Consider the following 26,658-nt stretch of genomic DNA (forward strand, 5'->3'; position numbering starts at 1 on the left):
ATCCTCTTATTTCTAAATGGCCCTGAAGAAGTTGGGCAACAGTCACAATCAAGTATGTGAAAAAAAGACTTAATCTTTAATTATATAAATTGACTGAGGATATTTGGGATTTAGTCTAAGTCAGAAGAAATCATCTGAAACTGGACTACAAATTCAGCTGTACCATAAATCAGATTGCTCCAAAATGAACAACTGTGTGCTGTGGCATCCCATCACAGATGTGGTGCCACTTGCTGGAAACCAATCTTTCACCTACTTTGCTAATCCAGCAACTCATTAACAGAAATTAAATGTGAGCCAGCAGCCAGCAGGGCCAACCCTGTCCTGGGGGGCACCAGGCCCAGCATCACCAGCCAGGCAAGGGAGGGGATTGTCCCACTCTGCTCTGAGCTGGGGCAGCCTCACCTCCAGTGCTGGGGGCAGTTTTGGGTGCCAGAATATAAAAATGACATAAAGCTATTAGAGAGTGTCCAAAGGAGGGGCACGAGGATGGTGAAGGATGTGGTGGGAAAGCCCTGTGAGGAGCAGCTGAGGTCACTTGGTCTGTTCAGCCTGGAGAAGAGGGGACTGAGAGTAGACCTCACTGCAGTCTCCAATTTCCTCCTGAAGTGAAAAGGAGAGGCAGGTATCGGTATCTTCTCTCTCTCGTGACCAGGGAACTGAAGTTGTGTCAGTGAGGTTTAAGCTGAGTATTAGAAAAAGTTTTTTCACCCAGAGGTGTTTGGGCACTGGAACAGGTTTCCCAGGGAAGTGGTCACAGCATCAAGCCTGACAAAGCTCAAGAAGTGTTTGGACACTGCTCTCTAGACACAGGGTGGGATTCTTGGGGTGTCTTGTGCAGGGGCAGGAGTTGAACTTGATCCTGATGGGCCCCTTTCAACTCAGCATGTTCTATGTCTCTGTGATTAGAGTGTGATCTTCCCAGAAGTCACACTTCTAGACTAAGCCTTGCCACTCTCAGTACACACTTTGACCCCTGAAAAGACAACCTGAAAAATCCTGTTGACAAAAATACAATTACCTTTCAGAAACATCTTTCATGAAAAGCCCAAATTTCTGTAACTTGTCTTGCACATACATCGGAATTTATATTTGAAAAACTCAAGAATTTTAAGAGAATCATTAAGTTGTAAAGAACACTTCTGCATAGGTAGGGAATGCTGATGTTAGAAGCAGATTTGATTCCCCAGCCCTGTTCCCTTGCATACACTGCACATGGCAAAAAAGCTCCAATACTAATTAATCAGCTGCCCAGGGTTATTTGCTGCAGTCCCACTTGGCAGTTCAGGTGGCCTTAGGAGAAGACCCCTTCTTAACTGTCCTGAACTGGAATCAGAATGTGCAAGGGAAGGACAGGAGCCAATTAGACTTGAGCCTTGAGGACCAGAAACAGGCAGGAATTCCAGATGCTATTTTGCCTTGCTCCACAATGTAGGAAATCTACAGAGCAACACTTTTCTTTGCCTCTCTTTTGTGAACAGATCAGATAGGACAGTGTTTGAAAGCACCTCTCAGCCCCTGGCACTTAGAATAAAGGCCATTTTAGACAGTTGTATAGATTTTTCCAATTAGCATAAAACTCAGCCTGCATACTTACTATTTAATCATACACAGAAGCACAAGTCTGAGGTAACAGATATCACTGAGGGAATTCTAGCACATAAACTAATGCATGTCCTGTTTATAAAAAGATGAGTGGTTTAACCAATAACTCCGTTGCAGCATCAATAAAAGATTTTAATGTCACTACAGCATTACATTCTTGTGAAAGAAATATTCTTTTCTAAAAGACTTGCCGGGAGAAACAGTTTGGGTGTTTGATGTTTTCAAAACAAAAACACTCATTCTTAACTGCAATTGGAGACAGGAATGATATGAACACCTGAAGAAAAGCAATTTTTACTTTTAACTATTTTATGTATTTAATGGTTCATTCTTAAAAAGCCAAATGACCAAACAAAAAACATGACTTGTTGCCGCTGAAGATGAATAGATCACACGGACACAGGTCGAGGTGTGGTGAAAGAGAGAGTTTATTTTTCCTCCCAGGATTTATAGGCTTCTGACCACGGCCAGGGATTGGATGGTCAGGATAACACTTTCTCACTGCACTGGCCATGAGAGATGCCCATCACAGGACATATAACAGAAGGAATGTACACATATCTATGTTTATAGTTACTGTCCTGGGAAAGTCCTCAGAAAACCATGTCAGCAAGCTCAGAAGCTGAGTTTTCAGGGTGACAATGACTTAGTGATGTTAAAATGGGAAGCTACATGCATTTTCATGACATAACAAGGCATGTAAATGCTGTGGCCCATTCAGCATTACCAGATACTGTCACATATTTTGAATATTATTTCTGTTTTTTCTGTTCAGTACACAGTTCTGGTTCAGATGCATTTGCAACTAAAATAGCATCACACTTAATACCTACATTTGTGTTTTCAAAAATAAAAAGAAAATAGAACGAAGACAGAAACCAACTACATCTAGCTTTTCTAGTTTCAAATCAGAATTTAAATTGTTTGAACTTGAGAATTTGCTCTCCACCCGTGTGTGCTGTGCTTCCTCCTTATATAGAGAGCAGTTTAGGAAGGTAAGCAAGCAATATAGAAACAAGCAATCAGTTTTATTTTAATACAGTTATTTTTAACCTGATCAGAATTTCACTCTAATACCCTCAAGAAAAAGGGCAAAGGAAGCAAACATTCATAAATAGTAAGGATATGAGGAAGTGACCTGGTCAGAAAGATTTTTCAAAATGTCATTTTTAGCTCCTGGTCCAGAGACTAACAAACTTTCATTATCTTCAACTTCCAAGGAAGCAACTGTTTCACCTGGTCACATCCTCATTATCTGTATGACTGTTCCTTCTGGAGAGAGAATGCTTGAAGTCAGAAACTGAAATTTTTGTGTGACATCACTACAGAAAAAAGGAAGGTGAACACAATTTGATGGCAGACAAGGGTGAATACATACCTTCAGCTTCTTTTGGGAGATTTAATTCCTTTTAGTTTTAATTGTTCATTAACACATTCCCTATTAACTAGAAGACATGTTTAAATCACTGCTAAAACAAACTGAATCGTTCACTGCTACTGTTCCTAAGTGGATTTAACAGCAATGGTTTCACAAGTCCTGAATTTCAACAAGGGAGCTGGGAAGAAGATACAAAAGATAATAAACATTCTTCTAAGTAGTGGTAATTGTGAAATTTTATTTCATTTTTTCAAGTCACAGAAGAAAGTAGAAAATAGAGACAAAGTGTTGGATGTAAATAACTGACAACAGATGTAAAGCAACTAAACAAGATTAAAAAAAATCTGCTACCTTAAATTAATACATTTTACATGAGAAAACAATTGGTACAAAGGCTGAATTAGAACCATGATTTTCAAGGTCAGGCACAGACACTTCCCTAGTCCTTCAAAAGTCTCAAGCCTCAAAATAATATTCAGGTGGAAACGGTATTAATCCTGAACAATGGTACCCTGTAAATGGACTTCATGCTTTCCTAACTTCTGCCATGAAATAGCTGAAAAAATGAATTTGAAAAATGCTGATTCGAGGTATATTCCACCAATTCCATGCTGCTATTTAATAAAAAGAGAAAAATTATTATCATCCAACCTGACTTTTAGCCATCTCCTCACCCCTAAGTTTGGTCTCCTGAATCACTAACTGAGAATCAATGATTCAAGGTTTTAGTATCAAATTAGTAGTTTTACTGGAATATGAACATTTAACTTTACAATAAAATACACTGTACTAGAAGGTTCATTCAAATCTAGGTAATTTCAGTTACATTCCTATGGCTTTGAGCAAAAAAAAAAAGAAAAACCCAAGCAGTTTTACTGTATGTACACAATATTGAACATCAAGATTTAAATTATTTATTAATAACCTACATTCACTGTGGATTTCTAAGATTTACATCCAAAATGCATATCTTATTTACATGCTGCTAACATCTTAAAGAAAAAGAAATAAAATATCATCTGTTTAGGAACTACATCTATTCCAAAATTTAAAAAGATACATTTAACACCACAAAACATTTTAAACATTTACAATAAAAAACAGCTTTCTGTGCCAATCATACTTACTCTCCAAGAATGCAAAATTGCACTAACTAAAATCAGACTAGAAACACTTAAGACCTGAGAGTCAAATCTAAACCTTTTTTTTTTAAAGAAAATCCTGCAAGTTAATATGCCCTTATGTTAATTTAAACACAGACTGGTCAGTGGTCAATTAAAAAAAAAACCAAAACCAACACCAAAAAACAACCCCCAAAAACCCCAGTGCATTATTTCTGCATCTCCAAAAATAGATCACTATAAATTTGTTGCAGTAGCTTGATAAGTGCCAGGCCTGCCAGATGCAGTAAGGCTTATTCCAAAGTGTCCTTTCCCACACACTGTACCCTAATCAAATAATGAGTGTCTTTAATCAGTTCCTGTGAGGATTCCCACATTTATGTAAGCATGCAGTCACTTAAGTATGCATCTTGGATTTTTGAGGGTTCCCACTCCAAGCATACATACACAGGTGTTTTAATAGCTACAAATCAGAGTAAAAATAAACACAAAGAGAAAGTTAGAAATACTGGCCAGAAACTTTTGAAGTCTAATGAGAAGCTTTATATCCACCCCAAGGGTCTTTCAAACTCAGCAGAGCTCAGGAGCATCATGCACTGTATTAGTAACCATCATGTACCTTATATAAAATAATAATAACAAAAAAAATGGTTGTGCTAACAAGTACACTTTACTGCACTGCAGGATGTAAAAAAGGTACCACACCTATAAAGCCCAGGGAAGAGAAGCATCATGCAAAAATTACTCCATTTGGTAGCAGCCATTTTATTTCTGCACTTGGAAACATCATGTTCCTTTTCGAGTGCAAAAGCTTTCCCCTCCCTACCGGTATCCTCTAGAAACTGCTTGACCAAGAGCATCTCCCAGGAGGGGGTTGAGAAGGCCAAGATTTTCTCACTCTGGAGCTACTTCCCATGGCTTTAGCAGTTTTCCGTTCTCATGCAGATGGCTGGCACTGCAGTAGTGGTCATTCCAGGCTGAAAGCAGGCAAACTGCAATCCATCAGCCTATGCATGCAGCCTTGCTTTGCAGACTTTCCACCACGTTGCATTCAACTCAATTAACATTTCCCAGCACCCAGAAACCCGAGTGACACCAATTCCATTCACCAAAGCAAACATGTGAATATCTGTTAATTCCAAACAAAGTTAGTCCTGCCCTTCCCAAGGACCGACCTTTGCTATTTAAGCATTTCATTAGAACTTCAAACCTGACTGCACTATTGGCAACATATTCACATCTGCTTATGCCGCTTCATCCTATTTTGTAATTTGAAAACCAGGTCTGCTTTACCTCTCTTACCACTGAAACAACTGCCAGCATGTGCCTTTTTCCTGGGCTAAGGATCTTTGTTTTTCTAAGGCACTTGCATGAACAAGCACACAGGTCCATTTATTTATACAGAAATAAAATCAACGTCATGAACAGTCTTGTAAGCAGTAAGAAAAATGTGATACTTTCTAATGAGGGGACACTTTGTACTATCCAGTGGTTGGGTTTCTTTTTTTTTTTTTTCTTCTTTGCAAAACCCATAAAATTTCTACAACTTAGTGTGTTAAGGTAGGTTACAGCAGGGATTTTTTGGTATGTTTTACACAATTTATCTCTAAAAAGAAACCAAGGAAGGCAAATGGCCACAAGTTTGTCACTCATTTACATAAAGCAGCAGATACATTGAAGAATATTCTGCTATTAATACATAGCAAATCTAACTTTTTCTAGTATTTAAGTCAGTGTGTTTTATCCCTTTGATTCTGGAAACAAGTAAATTAATTTAAAGTAAAAAAAAAAAAAAAAGAGAGAGAGAGAGAAAGTGTATGCAAATGAAGAGAAAACTGCAGAAGTTAGAATATACATGACTTCATGCAATGATACTATGCTTCCTCCCTAGAAACATAGAAAATTTTAAAAGTCATCCTTTGTAGAAATAAGCTCTTCCATACTACTGACAAAAAAATAACCCCAAAAACAAACCACAACAAAAAAGACACATTTAATATACTGCTAAGGCTTTAATAGGTGATCAAGAAGGTGATGACTCAGTTTCCTCTCCAGCTACTCTTCGACAAACCTTGCTCTTGTTCACTGTGCAGAAGAGTTCTCATCCCACCAAGAGGAGTTTGCTTGGCACCAAGAAAGCAGATCACTTTGTACAGTTTTTACTAAGGTTAAATAAACCCATGATGTCAACCATTGCTTTCTGGATGTTCTTTCCAAAACGATGAGAATCCTTTAAAAACAAACCAACAAACAAAAACCAAAACCAAATACTTGTACTGTCCATCAACAGTTGTTTTTCAGGCAAAAGGAAAAACTTTCTAATATTTTGTAGTTTTGGAGCTTATGGAATTCAAGCATGTATTTTACCATAGAATGGGGATTTTAATAACAGAAACTTTAACACTATACAGATTAATCCAGGTTCATGCTGTCACTGACCAATGAGTTCTTCATTATGCATTTACTTTCCTACAGTCACAAATGAGATCATATCCTTTTAAAAGCAGATGCATGCATAGTTTTCTGCTGCTTTAAAATTGCTGGGTTTTGATACTGCTTTTCCAACAAGATTTTGCAAAAGCTCATTTTCATAAAACAAGGGAATGTCCAGTGAGTGTATAGTAATGACCAAGAAGTATTGAAAGAGCAGAAAAATTATTTTTATTTGAGTTCCTATCAGAAATGCTGAATCATTTGCCATAGAAAAAAGTATTGAAAATGAAAATAACTTTCTAAGTGTAAACGAAACAGACACTTGCTCTGTTTATTCCAAGTGCTAGGTGAATGGTACAAGAAAGAAATTCAGATTCCAAATGTAAATTATTGGCTGCATTACAGGGATCTACTACAATGACCCTACTAATATCAAGGCCACACACATAAAATACTGCCTTTTCTGTATGGACTTTTGACTCGATTAATAAGTAAAAAGAACAGAGCGAAATTTAAAGTACAAGCTAACAGGCATCTTAAGAACAATTTCAACTATTAAAAAAACAAAGTTGTATTTCCTAATCTTTAAAGATTAACTAGAAGCACCATGATCTCCTGGACAAGGTCAAAAGAGGAAAACTAGGTCAGCTATGTAATCCTGAATGAACTCAGAATATTTAGGAAGGCCACAACAATATAAAGGGCAAGGATTAATTGAACTCAAAGCAGACCTCCACAACAGCAGGATATTCAACATACAACACCTATACTCTAATAATGGGTGTTATTTTAATAAAATTTTGATCAGTTATATTTCTTAAGCACAGACTGTAATTTATGGGTCAGCTTCGTTCAGTGTTATTTAAACCAGGAAGGCTTAAATAGATAGCATACATTTTATTTTGTCTTTACAGCTGTAGCCTGAGACAAACCAATCAAAACTGTAATAAGAAAAACCAAGATATGCCCATCTTTCTGTTTAGGGGACACGTGGTCATTTCACATGAGTTGCAGGGAACTACACATGCGTAAAGATGATCCTGGGCCAACTGGTTTTTTATGCTTGAAAGCGTAAGTGAAATGGAATATGGTACCCTTGGTTCATGAAACAATTAAATTTATACAACTGGAGACAAAAAAACTCCAGCAAAACACCATATATTGAGAAAGAAAAATACACCTTATAACAGTAGGTTGCAAGTTCTACTATATATTTTAGACAATGAGTAGAACAGCTCTATAAGCACCCAGCAGAACAGATTTATTAAACTATAGGAAAGAACTGACTCTTACCGTCTCAGAACAAGATATTTTGCTGGAGACATGGAAATGAATGACATTTTCATCCAAGATGATGTAAGAAACACCATAACCATCATCAGCCACCTAGGGAAGAAGGAAGAGAAAAACATTTTAAACCTCTTCTTTCTCCTTCATTCTCAGTCAACTTATCCACAATTAAGAAGTTGTTACAGTTTTTAAAATCAGTTGCAATTTCCTCAAGTAAAGCTTCAGCTTCTACATTTAACACATAATTTCTGAATATTGGCTCCGCTTAAGGAATAGTTCATCTGAAGTGCATGGAATAACCATTTGCTGAATATTTGTAATATTTCCCAGCTTTAATAGTTTAAAATAAAATACTTATTCAAACACCTTCCCTTATCAAGGCCTCGTTCTAAGCAGCTACACAGCTTTGGTGCTTAAGCAGCAAGGAATAAAACAGTTCATTTGTATACCTAAACAATCAGCCTCCTGGGATCATTCTGCAGATGTAAACAAGGACAGTGTAAAAGCCTTGTATTTGCTTCTGACTCTACAGCAAACATGTGATTCTGAACACCTGTACCACGAGCAGAGGTCTGGTCCAATTTCAACATTAGTAGCAATGACTGTCCCAAGTTTCAGTCTGACGTTATATTCAAACTATGCCTGATAAACAAAGATTATCCTGATGTCACCCCTCTCCATGTCTTTCCTAACTCCTTTCCTAAGGACCACAACCTTCCATCTCTTTGCCACCACTGCTGTTAAGTGGTCTAACAGTCTTCTCACTCTTCCCACTGCTTGTGCTACAGAGATAAACTCTAATAAATGCTTTAAAAAACCCTTCAAAACCAACAAAAAACACATGCATGGAAAGCTGATGTACTGAATCTCTGGGCTACTTCAGCAAACCAAAGCACAGTTTTTGTAAACAAAAAAACTCCAAAAACAAACAAACAAAAAAAAAAAAGAAAAAAGAAAAGAGTGCTATAAATTCTTGCAGCTAAAACCCTTTTCTATTGCCTTTTGGGCATTTGGAATGCTGACTTCATAATCTGCTTGAGGAAGCCAGTTTCTCAAGAATGAGCAGTATGGCCATAGCTAGGCCTCCTTGATACTGCAAGTCAAATTCGTTTCAACTTCAAAAACTACTGAAAGCTGTATCAGAAACATGAGTAAATAAACAACAACAATTTAATGCACCCCACCTTCCACCCCCCATCTTCCAGCTTGACAAACCAGCTAAAATACACTGGACTTGTCACCCTAACTTCTGGGTGCAAAGAGCAGTCCTGTGATGCCTCTCATTGTTTCTTCAACAGTAACACCTTCTGAAAACAGATTAATCTAGTATAAGAGCCCCATAAAGGCTGCTTAAGAGGTCTTGTTGACACCAATAGTCTTATCAGTGGCCAAGCTGAAATATCAATAAAATACGACAGCAAGTAAGCAGCTCGTCAAACCTCTAACAATACGCTGGTTTCTTGAAAGTCTACAGAACATAGAACATGGCTGTATTTTTGACCTGGCCATTTTTCACACTTAGGAGGGGCAAGCAGAACAATGTGAGCAGCTTAATCTGGAGGAATGTATGAACACATTTATCAATCAAGCAGGAAATATAAAGAACAAGTCAAGTGTAAATACTTTTACAAACCCCAACCTTAAAATCTAGTTTAAGTAATAAGGTGACTGTTACTGTAATATCAGCCTGATGTACAGAAGATCTGGGCACAGGCAATGTGATAAGAACCCAAATTTCATCAGATCTCTTTGCCATGTAGCCCTGTACCACATTTCATAACTGTATATTTCCTTAATAAAAATAATCTATTCTTGTAGTGGGATAATCTTGTAGATTTTTCAGAGCACATCCACATCACAGGAAAGTATTAAACACATGCAATTAAAAGCATGAACTGCACCTTTGATATGCAACAATGAGGGATGACAGATCTGAATTTTTTTGACAGGTGTCTTGAAAATAAAACTCTTTTTTAGTGGGTGCTTGTTTTTAGGAAACATACCGGTCCAAACCCTCCACCAGAGGCTAACATTTCCGGGTTCTTCTTCAGATCAATGTGCTGCTGTGGTGTCTGACTTGTTGACAGCCTCCAAGGTTCTGACAAAACCTTTATTAGATATGAAAGAGATGCAAACAAATAGAAAACACTGTTTAAGAACATGCAACTTTCTCAAAAACCAGTCAAGATAACAAGTGCTGTAACAAGTGTAATATTGATTTATAAACTGTTAGAAAACACTTTATAAAGCAATATTAAGGATAACTCCCATTTCAATGGAATGAAAAATTAAGAAGCTTAAATGAAACAGTTAAACTTGTCCTGATATGGAAACCATTAACATATGAGTAAGTGATGATAATTCCTCAAAGAGAATAAAAGAGAATTTCAATAGAAATGCTACTTCAAACAATATTCTCTGGTCTACAGCCATGTAACTTATACACAAAAGGTCTTGTTTTAACAAGACCATTATTAGCCATATTCAAATCCCAGGAAGATCCTACATCAAGTTAGAAACTTGCACAATCTCTAACAACACATGTTGAAAATTTGTGGAGACTGTAGAAAGTTGTTTCATTCTTGACTTAGCCACATTTAGGTAAGCAAGCAGAGAAATGTGAGTAGCTTAGTTTTGAGGCAAGGTGGAACACATTTTTTTATTAATCTGAAAAAATGAACAGGTGCAGCGTAATTATTTTTATAAAACCCAGCTTTAAAATCTAGTTTAATTAGTAATTTGTTGAAGTAAGAAACAATGATATTAATGTCATATCCAGCTCCTTTAACTCTTAGTAACTTAAAAGTAATTGAATTGGCCAGTTTCACAAGAAAATTCAAAGAGAAATCACACAGCTTCTGTTGTACTTCCTTGAAAATATGCAAAACCCACAAGCAAAAGTTTTGTTTTCAATACTGACTATATATTTCTTGGAATTTTAAGTAACAAGTACTTTGCTAACAAGTCCACTGAAAGCATTCTTCTAGGTCTATCAATAAATGTATACATAAAGGAAAATGAAACTAACTTAACAATTTATCAGCAGATCTTAACCAGCTGAAATTTTACCTTTTTTCTTAGGAAAATCAGAGTTGTACAAGAGCAGATACCACAAAACACTAACTAACCCAAGGACTACTTATGGTAATGAAGAGTTATCAATAAAAGCCACCTACTTCCTTGAGGAAAGGAGAATCTACAGCGAGGTACTTGGACACGACATAAAGGCAGAAGAGGTGGCGGTCAATGCCAGCCCCAGTCATGGCAAGGCGATACAAGTGCTGATGTTTGTCAGCTGCCAGCCGAAAGAACTTCAGTGTATTTTCAGTCTAACAAATAAAAAAAAGATAAAGAAAACTCAGTTAAGTGAACTGCATTAAGGATGAGGTGCAAAAACTAAGTTACAGCAATGACTCTCAAGCCTTGAGCACTTAAAAGTCAAGTACAAGACAACTGACCTCAAATGGTATCCTCCAGCTTTTCAACCTCAGGTATTTAACTTTAGCAAGTGTCAGCTATTACCTGCTGTAAACTGCATAATGAAACTAATTTGTATTTTAAATGTTATCTAACCCTACAATCAAACACAATTACAACTCAGGTTTACTACATTATTTATAGTTTCTATTGATACTGGTCTTAAAGAGTTATAGGGAGCAAACCTCAACATGATTTAAAAAAAGCTCTAACTGCCAGAGCTAATTTAGAAGACAAACTGCCAACACCAAAGGTACAGAGGTCCATAAATGCTGGTCATCAAAATCAACATATAAGACCAACTACTTCCTTCCTGTGAATTACTCTTGCTTCCCTGTCAGAAAGGAAAGCTTAACTGGTATGAAATTAGTTGTTCTACAAATCTATGCTTGAATTTTACAAATCAAAAACATTTCAGAAGTAATCACAGTCTCCTGAAGTTCAGAAACAGGCAAATAGGAGTATATTTAGTTAAGTTCTGCCATTCTTTTTTGGTATGGCCCAGAATTTCTGCTTTATTGACAGAAAATGTGGATAATTACCTTATGCAGCTCTTCCTTCCTTAAAAAAAAAGCATCACTCTAAATACTTAAAAACTATTTGGGGATTTACATGGTTGTCTAGTGGTAACTCATGTGCCTTATGAATTATGAGTGAATCATAGGCTGGCTGGGTTGGAAGGGACCTTCTAGATCATCTCATTCCAACCTCCCTGCCACGGGCAAGGACATCTACTAGAACAGGTTGCTCAGAGCTCCATTTGGCCTTGCTTTGAACGCTGCCAGTGATGGGGCATCCACAACCTCTCTGGGCAACCTGTTCCAGTGCATCACCACCCACACAGAGAAGAATTTCTTCCTAATACCCAATCCAAACCCACTCTCCTGACTGTATAAGGCACCAACTCCATGAACTTACACTTTCTGTTGGGTCTTCCATGGCTTGAACAAAACGACAGGACTCAACAGTGCACGAACGAACCGTTTCGGTCCTGCCTTCTCGGAACAAGCGTGTCATGGACGCTTCGTATGTTAAAGAAAACTTTCCCATATCCTTGTAAAAGGGAAAAATAAGAACTTTAATGTTTAGACAGATTTGGCCCCTCTTTGTTAATCAACAGTCCAAGCTAAGCACACAGGCTATGAATCACTCCACAAATTAAACTCAAGATTTAAGTTTTCAGTAGCCCACCATTAGCCCACTTACCTGAAGATAATAAAGGCAAAAATAAGATTAGCAGCAGAATTTGATAAACACTAACAGAACAACCAGACTAGCAAGGACTACTCTCTGCATTTCATAATCAATCTTCTTCAGTTTATAAGAGAAGCTGAATGTTGCTACACTGGTCTTTTCTGACAGCACATTAGAGGAAAGGTGAGCTAACAGAAGAAAATACAAATAGACATTTCTGTTAATCCTCTTAGGGATCATCCATGACTACTGCATCATGCGTGACTCTAATCTAAAAGGTAAGTTTAACACTGTTTAGATTATAAACACAGCTACTAGAAGCTTCCTATCTTATTTCTAGTACAAAATGCCTAGGGACAGACCAACTAAGCAGAAGAGAAAAAATTTAGAAATGTATCAATATGTGAACCATTGTAGAATTGATTTCCAGCTAGTGATCTGCTTAGGGTTTGCTATCAATTTGCATCAAATGTCTTTAACAACCTTGTACAAGCAATGCAAGATTACACAGTCACATGTTTCAGCCACAAACCCATTTCACCCAACTTACTGAGGTTCTGTAAGCCAGCAGCAGTCTGTTCTTACCCGATAGTGAGCAAGCTGCAGGGCGAGCTGCACAAAGGCGTCAGGGCTGGTCTTCACTTTCTTTATTAGTCCTTTCCCAAAAGTATCAAAACAAAATGAATGAAAGTCCACATCATCTGCTAGAGCTACAGCAGTGCTCAGAGACTTCTCAATCACCTCTTGGCACTTAAAAAAACAAAAAACCAAACAAACACCTGTATTATACAAACATGCAGTCATGGTATTTGAGAGAACTACTGAAAAACTGCAAGTATTTTTAACTGATAAACAGGAAATGCTTTTATGCATGCCAGAAACATCATTACCTAAATAATTTCTCTTTAGAGAAAGAAGATATCTTTGCTCAAAAGTTAAAATTCAAAAAGCTAATAAAAATGTTTTAAGCCAGTACACATAAAAAAAAAAACCCTTTTAAAAAACCCACCAGCATTAAAACTGTTCAGATCAGGTGAATATAAAAGAATGGCCTACAGTTACAGAATGGCAATAATACTGTGGCTTCCATGCTCCCATACATGCTTAATTAAATATATCACCAACCATTAGCTTTTTATTCAAACTTAAAATCTAAAAAGGTGGTACCAGTTTTTCTAGAAACTGAGGAAAAAAAAAACCCTTAGAAAATCAAATCTTTTTAGGCATGTATACAGAGCTATGAACACAAAAAAAGCTATTCTAAAGGAATTATTAGACAAGAGTATTTGTTTCGACAACAATAATGAAACCTCAGCAAGTAAAAGTTTATTTTAATACAGCCACTATTCAAAAGAGGTGGCCACTTATTTTTGACATACTGCCAACCAAGAAAGCTTCTAGTAAAATATTGTCATTTCCCAGTCAGAATTTTTAAAGATTGATTTTAAAACCTCCTGACTTTCTAAGTAAACTGAGTAATGGCTACACATGAAGTACACAACCTAGAGGATGCCAAGAAATTTGAAGCTCATTTATAGGGTTATCAATAATTATATAAATTATTTGACCACTGGAGAAAAGAGAAGTTTCTGCCTCATACCACTAAATCTTATGTACTTACTTCTTCTGGAATTTCCCATTGAAGTTTGGTAGGAATAGGAATATTTGGGTTGGTATCTCCTTTGCAATGTCCATCTACTGAATAGCCCAGTTCAAGATACTCAGTTGCCATCACATTCTGCAAAGAATGATACTTCTTCAGAATTGCAACACATGACTTATTGACATGGAATTATGATTTCATTGTGAAAGAAATATAACCTATTTTCACTACATAGCCAAATAAAATGTACAATCCATTTCCAAAACACAACTGCAAGTGAAGCCCCCAGTTTTACAAGAAGAATGTGCACCAAACACTTATTCAACTACACTGGTACATTTTGTTAGATACTACTCACTTAAAAAAACCCACCTCAAACTAAGTAGAAGTAAGAAACTAAGCTTACATTTAACTTAGACTTCACAATCTTTGTTCAATTTAGATTCTAGAGAATTTCTTCAAGTTTGTTGTCAAAACTTATTTATCAAGGAATAATTTATTTCAGAGTAAAAATCTTGCAAATCCTTGCAAGAACTCAATTACTTTTAAGATTTGAATCCCTTTAAAAATTGCAGCTTATTTCACATGTGCACTAGAGCTCTTAGGTGGGAAAGAAGAATGCTTCCAAGATGAACAACACTACTTGAACAGGCATAAAAGGCCCAGTCTTACAAGATATGAAGCATCCATCCTCAATGTTAAAAAAAATTATCCAGAACAACGAACCTACGTACAAACATGAAGAATTATCAAAATATTTAAATTTGCTCAATTTGGAAAGAAAAAGCCTGATGATTTATTTCTCATCTCATATTTTAATTTCATTTTCTCATTTTACTTAGTGGTCAGAACATGACAACTGTGAAATAAACTTTAGTCCATTCTATTCTAAAAACAGACAATCTGTAAAGAGCTAACAACAGATAACTTTCTAAAAAATTGAATCTTGTTTCAGTCATCTTAACTCCTAGCAGAAAATGTACCAACTAATATTAAGTACAGATATATGAATTAAGCATATAATATAATTCATTAAAGCAAAAAAAAAGCATCCCTCTTTCATTGAGATAGTCTACACTGCATTGTCATGTCACTTTCAAATCAGTTTGGCCTTCTTTCTTCCCTGGGTGGAGAATGCAAAGAGGCTTTTTTTTTTTTTTTTTTTCTCATACACATGGAAACACTTCCATAATAAAACTTAGAAATTACTCGGGGGGACCAGTTAGACTCAATACCATTTGCACAAATACATACAAAATCAAAATTAACTAATGCTATTGAAATAGTTTTAATTTATTTGAGTCACGTAACTGTAGGTTTAAGCTTCAAAACAAAAAAGGAAAAAAATCAAGTAAGATTTCAAGAAGTAAACTAAGCACATGATGAACAGACATGGCAAAGTGAATTTACTGCATTCATTGCAAATAAATACAAGCTATAACGTCAACAGCATATCAGTCTGCATCTTAGCAAACAATGCTTAGAAAAGTTAAGCTGTGTACAATTTTCCAAATTTTGAAAGTAAGCATGGGGTTTTACAGCATAAGAAAGCTTAAGAGCTTTAGGAATATGTACATACAAAAAATACAATGCCATATCAAAGAGGCAAGAATCTGTGGATTTGAAACATTAAAATAGTGCTAGATGGGGAGCTGTATCACTTCTCTGTGAAGACATCTAACCTCACAAAAATGCTGTCTTTCAAAAAACAGCAGCTTCTTAAGCAAGGGTTCGGGATCTTTTTCAAATTCCCCAGCTGCTGTAGATACAGGCCCCTACTCACTCATCAGCAATGTGAATGCAAGGGATTGAAAGTAGCTGCTGACCTTCAGGGCAGCTTCAAGATTGTATCACATTATCTTCTGCATTAGCCCTTTGTACCAAACACCTACCTCCCACAGGTGTCCAACAATAGGAGCATCTGCCCAGGAGTGCTCTGCATTCAGACCCATTTTGCCATTTCTGAATATTATAAGAGTGAATGTCTTATCAAACCACCTACAAAAGAAATCGAGATTTCTTTATGGTTTTGTACATTTCAAAAGCATTTTTGTATTGCAACTTCCTCTCTCTCTAAAAACTGACGTTCAAATGCACTAGAACTTTTTCATTTAAGAACATTTAAATTAACAGACAAAAACTTGACCTTCATGAAGTTCAACAAGGCTAACTACAAGACCCTGCACCTGGGTCAAGACAATGCCCAGTATCAACAGACTGACAGATGAATGGATTCATCTTCTTTGCAAAGAAGGACTTGGGGATGAAAAATTCATCATGAGCTGGCAAGGTGCACTTGCAGCCCAGAAAGCCACTCATGTCCTGAGCTGCTTAAGAAGCAGCCTGGATAGAAGGGTGAGGGAGGGGATTCCTCCTCTTTATTCCACTCTGGTAAGATCCCACCTAGAGAGCTGTGTCCAGCTCTGGGGTTCTCAGCACAAGAAGGTCATGGAACTGTTAGACTGGGTCAGAGGAGAGTCATAAAAATAGCAAGAGTGCTGGAATACTTCCCCTGTGAAGAAAGGGTGAGAGCTGGGCTTGTTCAGTCTGGAGAAGGCTCTGGGAACACCTTCTTGCAGCCTTTCAATATATAAAGAGGGCTTATAAGAAAAGCTGAGAAAGACTTTTTATCATGGCTCATAGTGACAGGACACAAGGCAACAGACATAAACTGAAAGAGGGTAAATTTAGATGTGTTATAATGGAGAAATATTTATTACAGTGGGCTGGTGAGACACTGGAACAGATTGTCCAGAGAAGTTGTGGATGCCTTGTCATTGCAAATGTTCAAGGTCAGGTTGGACTGGGCTTTGAGCAATCTGTCCCTTTCTGTTGCAAAGGGGGTTGGAGATGAAGGTCCGTTCTAACCCAATCCCTTCTGTGATTCTGTGGCATTTATAAATTTAAAAGTCATCATTAATTCATATGTATTAGCCAAACTCGAAAAAAAGGAAGGCATTTTCCACAGCGTCAATACTGCACCTGTCATAACATCTGCCATGTATCAATGATTTTGCATATGCATCCAGTGACCTCACTGGGTCTTCTTTCTTGTACCCCTGCTCGACGTCATCCAATGTCACAAAAAACGCTGCTTTTTCAACAGCATCTAAGGACTGTTTGTTCTTTCCATGGCTAAAATAAGCCTGACGAGCCTTAGCCCATGGTACTCTGTAAAAAAGAAAATTTGTTTATAGCCAGATTACATAAATTTGTCAAGGTTTGATTACCTTTAAAATCACTATGAGACATTCCTCCTACTTTTGTGGAATTTGACACAACTACTTTCCTTGCAATTAAACTATGAAAACTGTGAAAAGTTCTGAGAATACTTGTACAGTGAAATCCTAGGAACCAATTCAACTCATCAACACACATGTGCAAAACCTCATCCTCAGAAATTCAACATTTCTGCACGTGCAATACCTACAGCACAGATCATCTACACTTAAAAGAAAAGAAATTATCTATTATAAGGAAGAAGACAACAGTAAAAATAATAATCTACATAAAGGACTGCCACTGCAAAATTGTTTTAACTCCACACAATTACAAGCAACTGAAGCACTGTTACACATCATCCATATACAAAATCAGTGACCAAGGTATAAACAACTGCAGATTATTTTAAAATTCAAAAGCAAATATTCAATGATTTCTAAATACTAAGCTTATTTAAAAAGTAATAACCACCATACCTGTCTCCTGCAGTAAGAGCCGCAAGCTTCTCTTCACCAGGCTGAGGTTCTGAACCATCATCAAGAATTCTCTGTATTTGCTGTTCAATTTCTCGGGGTCTCAACAATCTGCCATCATGGTACAGCCACACTTTGAAGTAACGGCCCTTGTGATACACAACAATGTGTTTGCTGTCTTTCACATGCTGGAGGGTATCTAGAATTGTAATCACTTATGTGAACACAAGGCTGAAGTCTCAAAACACTAATGCACTAAATAACATCAGATGCCTGTTGCATGCACTACAAGTTATTTCAGTACCCCATGTTATTTCATCATAAAGATTCCCGCATGAAACAGTCAAATATCCAGATCTGACAATCATTTGCATATATAGCACCACCAGTTTCACTGGTGGCACTGGAGGCCACTATTAAGCAACTAAATCTGTATTTCTGTGTCTGAAAAATGAGCACTAGTTGTGTAGACTGGTGAAGCAGTCAGCAAAGAACATGCTAGATGAGAATCAGGGAAGGTACTTTTAAATCGCTTGCATTCAGGTGCTAGACAACTCATGGAGAGTCTAAAGAAACTCAGATTTATATCATCAGCTTTTGTTTACATTTGTCCTGGCAGACGCAGAGTGAATATTCCATATATGGCCAAAATGTATAATATTATGTGAAGCAGAAAACAAAGCCACATTTTTTTCCTCATTTTGCTATCTACATGGCTTAACTGGGATAAGCCTAAATTTAGTCATGAAAGCACTGTATCAAACCACAGGCAAAGTTGTTCACTCCATAGCATGTCTTCTCAACAATCATGACTGTTTAACAACTGCTCATGTGACAGGATACAATGCTCATCAAGATTTTACCACGAATTAATATGAAGACAATTTTTTTCCTTTTTTTCTTTAGAAACTGTAATATACATAAAGTAGTTGAAATCGGGGGACAAGGAGTCAAGCTGCTCATAAGAATGTGTGAAAAATGTTTTTGGAACTCACTTAGACATATACAGAGTGACACCATTGCTTTTCATTTAGAAAAACAGCGACAAAGAAAAATGTAAAAAGCGTAATAGGAAATGTGAAGAGCTTAGGAGGAAAATACAGTAACTATTATATTGACTGTAGTTTAATTTGAAAGACTTTAAACGGAGAAACTGAGGAGAACCACTAAGATATACAGGATGCATACAGGTGCTAGTTAGAATGAGTCACTTCTACACTTCTGGGCAAAACTCATTTTAGACTGAAAGAAAACCAAATCCAAGGCTAACTGAAAACTGTTTATACCTTTTATTTTATTGACAACAAAGGAAGAGGCAAGGGTTGGACTCCCAGTAATTGAAGTATTGCAGTATTCTAAGTAATAGTAGCTCACAGACTAAAGTTGTCCAATAGAGATTCAAAAACCTGCTTGTCTATTTAAGCTACTGGTTATAACACAAAGTAATGACACCAGGGATGTCCCTTCCTTCACTTCACAGATAAAGCCGTCTGAGGCATAGCTGGAAAAAAATTCCTCAACAATCTAGCAAAGGCCAGCAGCAGAACTGAGAGCAAAGTCTTTATCTAACACATGCACCTACTGCTTTCTCCACTACCTAATGCCACTTCTCCCCCTTACCCATCTCCTTACAGCACAGCAAATGCCAGCCCTCCAGCAGGGAAGAATGGGCAAGATCCTTGTGTCTGTTCACAAACTCTGTGTTTTGAACTCTGTAGTTCAGTGGGAGTAACAAGTTTGAAGGCAGTTTGAAACACTAGAGTGAGTTACAGGCCTTGCAGAAAGTAAAAAAAAACATCCTGTCTTCAAGTGGCAGCCATACGTGCATTCCCAATGGAGGTTACTAAACAGTAACTCCTGCTTGTCTTTCACTGTGATGCTGCCACAATGATGGACTGTTGGGTAAACATGTAAATCAGTTCTAAGAGGCTTGACATCAGCATATGACATGATCAGAGAAGCCTAGATACAGCTTAAGCTTTTGTAGAAAAACACAACAGCACAAATCTCCACTAAAATCTGCTGTGAAGTTCTCAAAGAGTAAGGAAACGAATAGCAATGTTTTCTTCCAGCTGCTGAGTACAAAGGGTACGTTCTTCCAGATGCAATCTGACTCCATTTACAGTGACAAAGCTTAGGAAAAATAAAAAAAGGCAATAAAAAAATACTTCTTTTAATATTAAGACCTAAAAAATAATCTTGAGCTTGGAAAAATAAAGGTTATTTATAAGTTAAAAAACAGGGCAGATATTAACTTGAAGTTGTTTTTTTAAATTAAGTAAAGGAGGAAAACCACTAAAAAAGCTTCAAAATCTCCCTAAAATGAAAAGTATCTAGGCACTCTACATTACATTACATTACAATCCAATACATCCTGAGTCTTGGAACACAGTATTGATGCACACTTGTGACAGTCAGATCTTTATCTGGAAAATCAGATTTTTAGTAGGAAAGACACCGAGCCCTGAATCCCATCAAGGTGTTTATTCTCCTTGGCTGCCTTGCTTACCTGATTCCTCTCCTGGGACACGGGAAGTATTAAACATCCTTTCCCACTGAGCTGAGCAGAGTGGAACAGTAGATCCCATCAGAAGAATCTGTGAAGCAAACGTACATTAAAATCTAATTTTGTGTATACAATTAGAAAATTAAAAGGTAAAGAAAAATCCCCAAGATCTGGTTAAACAAAGGCTTCAAAATAGTAAGATTTATAACACATTAATGCAGTATTGAGTTTTTTTCCTCCCTGTTCATGGTCTTTCCTTGAATTACATATGGAATATTCAATGGACATTCCAGAAATACCTTTTTTCCCCTTCTACCAAAAGCTCACCCTTCAAGAGGGAAGACTGAAGCTAGCTAGCACCTGAAATCCAAAGAGTTCTCCATGGATGGTCTAGATGCAAAACGTGCACATGCAGCATGCATTACCCATTAATTCATTCTTTTAAGCTATTTATGGCTGTGTAGGAACAAAAGTTCACATTTCTCAGACTTGTAGTTCCATACTATTAATCACATCCCTTCAGTGATCTCAAAAAAAACCTACTTAATTGTTTCCACAGTATTTGTTTACTACAATACACAGCCATTGCATAGTACAGAAACTCAAATGGGATTTGCCTGTCTTTGCTACCTAGAAATCAGTGCAACACAGAATTTATATCATCATTATAATCTCCCACTGGCTCACTCTTGGTGTCAAGCGGCCTCCAGACCTTTATCCCAACCATCCTGTATTGTATCCATACCATTCTGTATTTTTGACAGTTCGTAGTTTCTGCCCATATACAATTCAAGTGATAGCCAAGATGACTTGGATCACAAAAATTCATAACAATAAGACATTCCTCTCCTCTCCCATTCTGAAAACTGGCAAGCTTCTCACAGATTGTGCTGGAAAAGGATCAAAAGCCATTTAAACTGATATACATACTGGCTTGATTTCTTGTCTGTCCAGTTTTTTCCGATAGAGCAGGATGGCATGGATAACATTACCAGCTCTAGCTGCCTGCAGGGTTGTGGGACATAAAGAAAGGAAGTCCTGTAACGCAAATAAGAATCGTAAGTTAATGATTACCAGGCTACATTAAAAGCAAGATAAACCTGATAGAACTTCTCATCCACGTTCTTTAAAGTTTATTCTGGACAATGTAGAAAAGGCTTTGAAATTTATTAAGTGCACAAGTACAGTGAGCTGATGAAACTTTTCTTCAGCAGTCACAATCTCCTTAAACATTATTAATCATTTGAGTAGAAAAGACAGTGCTACATAAAACTTGACCCAAGATCATCATATTCCTTTTTTTGTTTTTCTTTTTATTTTTCAGCCTTTTACAATTTTACTTCCTGTACATACATTTGCTAATATGAGCACACGCCTCCTTCAGCTGTGCTACCCATGAAGTTTTACATGGAGCTTTGGAAGATTGCTTTTTACAGTAGGGACAAAACTGTTTAAGTCATTGCTGCATGAGTTTGCCAAAGTGGCAGCTGTGCTAGGGTTGTTAAGACAGGTGCACTTGAAGTACTTCAAGCATGTGGCATACTTGAAGGCTCCTGGAGACACCTGCTGCAGGTTATACAAGAAGAAAGAAAAACAAAGATTACATGCTCAGTGGCAATGGATTTCTAAGCAGAAAGACACCATGAAGTAAGATGCCTGCCATAAACATTACAGTGCTTGGCATATAAGGTGTTTATAGGATTTACCTACCATTGCAAAATAGTTACTGTTAACCATGATTGGTCCACGTCCTCTAAGGTAGATATATTCTTCCCACCAATCACTAACCTGCAGCAGGAAGGAAAAACAACAGCAGTAAAATTTCATCATTTCCACAGTTTATGTCTTCTGTGTTAATGGCTCCACAAGACAACATTCCATACAGAAGTGGGAAGGAAACTGCAGGTTTGCCTCCCTACTTAAAAAAGACAATAACCCCCGCCCCGCTAATTTCTATCAGACTTCAGGGAAAATGGGAAAAAAGGGCGAGAGAACCAAATTAAATTCAGCTATATCTCTCTGATAAGGTTTCAAAGAAATCATGATCTACACAAAATATTTAAAATGCATCAGGTCTCCTGAATGCTTTACAGCCTTTATCAGGACAGATGAGGCTACCGGGGTACAGGTATATTATGTTAAATAACATACCAAGAAGGAATTAACATTATAGTTCTCACTATGACATTGAGGATTGGATTTTTTTTTTGTAAGGAAAAAAAAACGAAAAAAAAAGGAAAAGATAGACCAACAACTCAATTGATACAGTTCTTTGTTTTTCTTATATATGCCTTAGCTGCTCTATATTAAAAAATTGTTCTAAATCACTCTTCTAAACTACCTGGGTAGTCAAGCCCATTATTGAGTTATAAAGCTCAACAAGCAAATAAACAAAACCCAAAAGCAATTTTAAGAGTAAAATTCTCCAGAATAACAAAATGCAAAATAAGGATTCATGTTTTTCAAGTTTAATTCACCTTTGCTCACCACACTGTTTACCAAATCACACAAATTATTTACACAGAAAGTCTCACGTAGTTTAAAAGAATATTAAGCAGTTCCAATTTCCTTCTTTTACATTTAAGAAATAATGGAATTTAAGCCAAAAAAAAGCACCAGAGAACAAATAACATAATTTGAACAACTGAGCTTCCTATTTATCTACTCACATAATTAGTGGCCCACCAGGATTTTAGCTTCAAATACCACTGAAGCCTTGGCCCCAAATTAAATGCAAAATCTTTGGCAAGACCCTCCATTCTTTTGAACTGTACATCATCCATAAGTGGTCGAACTGACTCCAGATACTAGAACACAAGAAAAGAATCAGCATCAGTACAGGAACTAATGCATAGCTTCTCACCAGTCCTACATAAAGCACTTTGACAGTAAACAAAGATTATCCAGTCTCAATCCCTAAGGCTGTAAATACCATGTTTTTAAAATAAGAGTATATGCTCTTCTAAACTTCTGCTGCAAACTTCAAAAGATAAAATATTATTTTAAGACATTTGTCAGCAAAACACAAGTGGAAGAGGTAACTTCTCTGAAGATTTTCCACTCCAAAGACTAAGACATGCTGCTTCTTTAGTAGCAGACTGATTTTTTTTTTTTCTCCTCTAAAAATCAAATCTTCAGTTTCTGTGACATACTGCCATATTTACACACTTCACTACAAGGTTTTGTGCTATAACAAACACATTTAATAACACTGTACAATTGGGGAGGATAACAAAAGTGGTGTGCTTCAAAAACCCTGGAAATCACACTGTGGCACAGCCTTACAACAATAGGCATCATGTCATCCTATGTGAATCGCACTGGCTTCAAATTGTCACCAGTTTCACTGGTTTGTCACAGCCTTTATTTTAATTTCCATGCAGAAGTTTGAATCTGTTACACCATATTAATATCACTATGCAGTTTTTCATGAGGCAGGGCAAAAAACACCCCAAAAGGCATCTAGGTATGGATTCTGCATTACTGAAGAAAATAAATTGGTGAATGTACATACCCTGTTAACTGTGTCTTTAACAGCTGGAACTGGCAATCGTGGTAAAGATGTCTGGAAACTGTATAACATGGGCTTACGCCCTGAGAAAAGTTTTACAAGGGCCTGAAGATGAGCAAAAACAGAATATACACACCAAATGATTAGGTTCAATGAAAGAAAAATGACAGAGTAAATGTGTAATGTACCTCACAGTCCTTCTCACTGGTAAATTATACTGTACTACATTTAGGAAGCTACCATATTTATCATGGTTCCACCAGTAAAACAAGGCCTTTGGAGAAACTAACTTCCTAAAGGTTAAACAACATGTCAGGGGAAGAGCAAGACAGGCATGGTCATTCCTGACTTCCCAGTCATCAACCTGTCACAGACAATATTGCTGCTTATGTAGGGCACACCTCAATCTCAATATAAATACAGTTACTTACACTTCTTTTCTTTATATATTCCCCTCTGGAAAGATTAAAAAGACCACGTCTACTGCCTGACCTTTTACTATATTACATAGTAGATACGAGAAACGTATCTAAATTGTGCTTCAAAACATAATCATTATCAAGCCTGTGACTCAGGAAATGTTTCTAGATAACCACAGTAATCTTTCAAAATAATAATTATGCTTTTGTATCATGGTTTAATGTTTTCCAAAGTTACAGCTCAACATCAATAGCAGAACTGATGTTACAGGGAGTTAATTCAAACATGAATCAATCTCAGGTAGTCTACTGCATGACTGGAACATACCTAATTGTGCAAGCATGCCAGTGTTATACTCAGTGCTTGTGTTACAAAAAAACCCCAGCAACGAAACAAAACAGCCAGAGAGAACTTAGCTTCAGATGTTACAGAATCTCCTGTTTCCACAGGAGGGTGAAAACAAAAGCAGCTTTTCTGTCCACTATTACTTTTCAGTTGCAGCACACGCTAAGCTGAAATTCTAGACCATGCAACTTCTAGGCTACTCATGAAAGGATTTTGACATTGCCACCCTATTTCAGCATGAAAGTCAAGTGAAGTGTTATACCAACAATCCAGTGGAACTTTTACTGTCAAAGTGTAATCTCGGTCCATTACACAGGATAGTATATATAAGCCAACAGAAAAGATAGAATAAAACAGAGAACGTCATTTCACCACCAAATTCTGAAAACTTCTAACAAAACTGTTAGAATGTAGAGCTTTTCCTCCCTCTCAGCTTCCTGGCTCAGCACAGCTAGAGGAGATAATTTTAGGCAGCACAAAACAGCTAAGAATTGAAAAGTATTACTAGCAATAAAGATCTCCCTGCAAATGGATGTGTATCAGAGCCATCAGGTGTACATGGGATGCACCACAGTGATCTGCCAAATGAAATCCAGCTGTGCTTCAGGACAAGAAAATTTTGGAAACAAATGGGAAAGAAAAAGCTCAGCTTTTCATCTGGAAATCTAATTTCATACGTGGAGACAATTTTATTCCGAAATTCTTAAGCCAGAAAAGGCTAAAAGTATTTTAAGAGAATGACTGCTCAACTACAAAAAACAGCAAACACATTTCATAGCATTTATCTCTTAAGAAAACTTTTAATAGAGAATTTATAATACCTTGAGACCAACAAAGTGCTCTGACAGAAACACACATTTCATTACATTTCTGATTTCATATGCAGACACAGTAAATAATGTCATTCTAACATACGTTGCATCTGTTCACACACGATAACCACTTTTTAAATTAATTTTTTAAAATGGTAACTAATATTTGGATTTCCCCCCTAACACTGATACAGGAAATTTGACTTTACAAGGTGAAATATGCTGATTAAAAGTGTCACTAGACTTCCAACCAGGCTGAAAAATCACTTTGTACTGTGACTGAAATTAGAGTTCAGGTTTTTGATCTGCATGATCATTTCAAGAGAAAACAGTATTATAAAAATCTAGAAAGCTAAAGTAGTTGGAGCTGTTTCACTAGTGAAGTCAGACTTCTCTTTTGCTGGGTCTAGTTAAATAGACCTTCATAGTAAGTATAGATGAGACATTGTTGGACATACATACATCTTCAGTATTCTGCATTTTTAAAACATATACAATGCACAACAAAATACATATGCAACATATATGATGGACAAAAACTGATAAATACAATATGCAACAAAGCATGGTAAGTAGCATTACAGTTCATACTGTTTTAAGGTTGGTAAGGCAATATTAAGAGCTTTGAAGTATCTATCTGGTAGGACATGCTGAAAACCAAGGCAGCTACAGCTCCAAGCAATTGACAGAAAGCCTTACCATTCAGAGCCTCTGGACTGTACCAATTTGAGCCATGAGGCTGATACCGCTTCCAGGAGAAACCATCAATTAGAAATTTCATTTGTAATAGACAAACATTAAACTCTATTTAAAGTGTACACCATTCTGGATACTTGTCCTTGAATATCTCCTATAGTAAATCATGACCTGTGCTTAGTTTAACACGCTAATTTTTATGGCTAATTTTATCACGGTACAGAAAATAAGCTATTTCTACCACAATACAGGCAGAAGTGAGATGAAACAACCAAGTCCAAGTAGCAAAACCCCACTTCATCTCTTGCAGCACTGACACCTACATTTCCTCACTTTATACCTATCATATCCTTTAAGAATCCTTTTCCAAAGCACCACAATCTCCCTTTACCCTTATCTGAAAACTGCATAACATGCTACCTACACCTTATGCTTCTTCCCCAACTCATTTTGGAGGCATACCAAAAAATCAGTTGAAAAGACACTCAACAATATTTTCTTCAAGCATAAGAATAATTTTATAATAGATGACTAGAAATCCTAATATTACAACAAAGAATTAAGGGAACACT

At 36.8% G+C, this 26,658-nt stretch overlaps 1 protein-coding gene across 3 annotated transcripts in view; it reads right to left on the bottom strand.

Annotated features, from left to right (window-relative positions):
* Positions 1 to 3,201: 3,201 nt before the first annotated feature.
* The window catches only part of CPT1A (carnitine palmitoyltransferase 1A), a 50,313-nt gene continuing 26,856 nt past the window's right edge, over positions 3,202 to 26,658 (bottom strand). For all 3 annotated transcript variants that reach the window (XM_058831916.1, XM_058831908.1, XM_058831924.1), the window contains exons 6-20: positions 23,817 to 23,918; positions 22,972 to 23,109; positions 22,013 to 22,090; positions 21,233 to 21,340; positions 20,306 to 20,393; positions 17,800 to 17,995; positions 17,084 to 17,272; positions 15,994 to 16,099; positions 14,120 to 14,236; positions 13,084 to 13,248; positions 12,223 to 12,357; positions 11,004 to 11,156; positions 9,831 to 9,935; positions 7,831 to 7,923; positions 3,202 to 6,334 (exon numbers count right to left, since the gene is read on the bottom strand). In XM_058831916.1, coding sequence (XP_058687899.1) covers positions 6,248 to 6,334; positions 7,831 to 7,923; positions 9,831 to 9,935; positions 11,004 to 11,156; positions 12,223 to 12,357; positions 13,084 to 13,248; positions 14,120 to 14,236; positions 15,994 to 16,099; positions 17,084 to 17,272; positions 17,800 to 17,995; positions 20,306 to 20,393; positions 21,233 to 21,340; positions 22,013 to 22,090; positions 22,972 to 23,109; positions 23,817 to 23,918 — 1,860 coding nt within the window. In that variant the 3' untranslated portion in view covers positions 3,202 to 6,247. The remainder of the gene's footprint in view (positions 6,335 to 7,830; positions 7,924 to 9,830; positions 9,936 to 11,003; positions 11,157 to 12,222; positions 12,358 to 13,083; positions 13,249 to 14,119; positions 14,237 to 15,993; positions 16,100 to 17,083; positions 17,273 to 17,799; positions 17,996 to 20,305; positions 20,394 to 21,232; positions 21,341 to 22,012; positions 22,091 to 22,971; positions 23,110 to 23,816; positions 23,919 to 26,658) is intronic.

This window comes from Poecile atricapillus, chromosome 1 (assembly GCF_030490865.1).
Source record: "Poecile atricapillus isolate bPoeAtr1 chromosome 1, bPoeAtr1.hap1, whole genome shotgun sequence".
Taxonomy (NCBI): Eukaryota; Metazoa; Chordata; class Aves; order Passeriformes; family Paridae; genus Poecile; species Poecile atricapillus.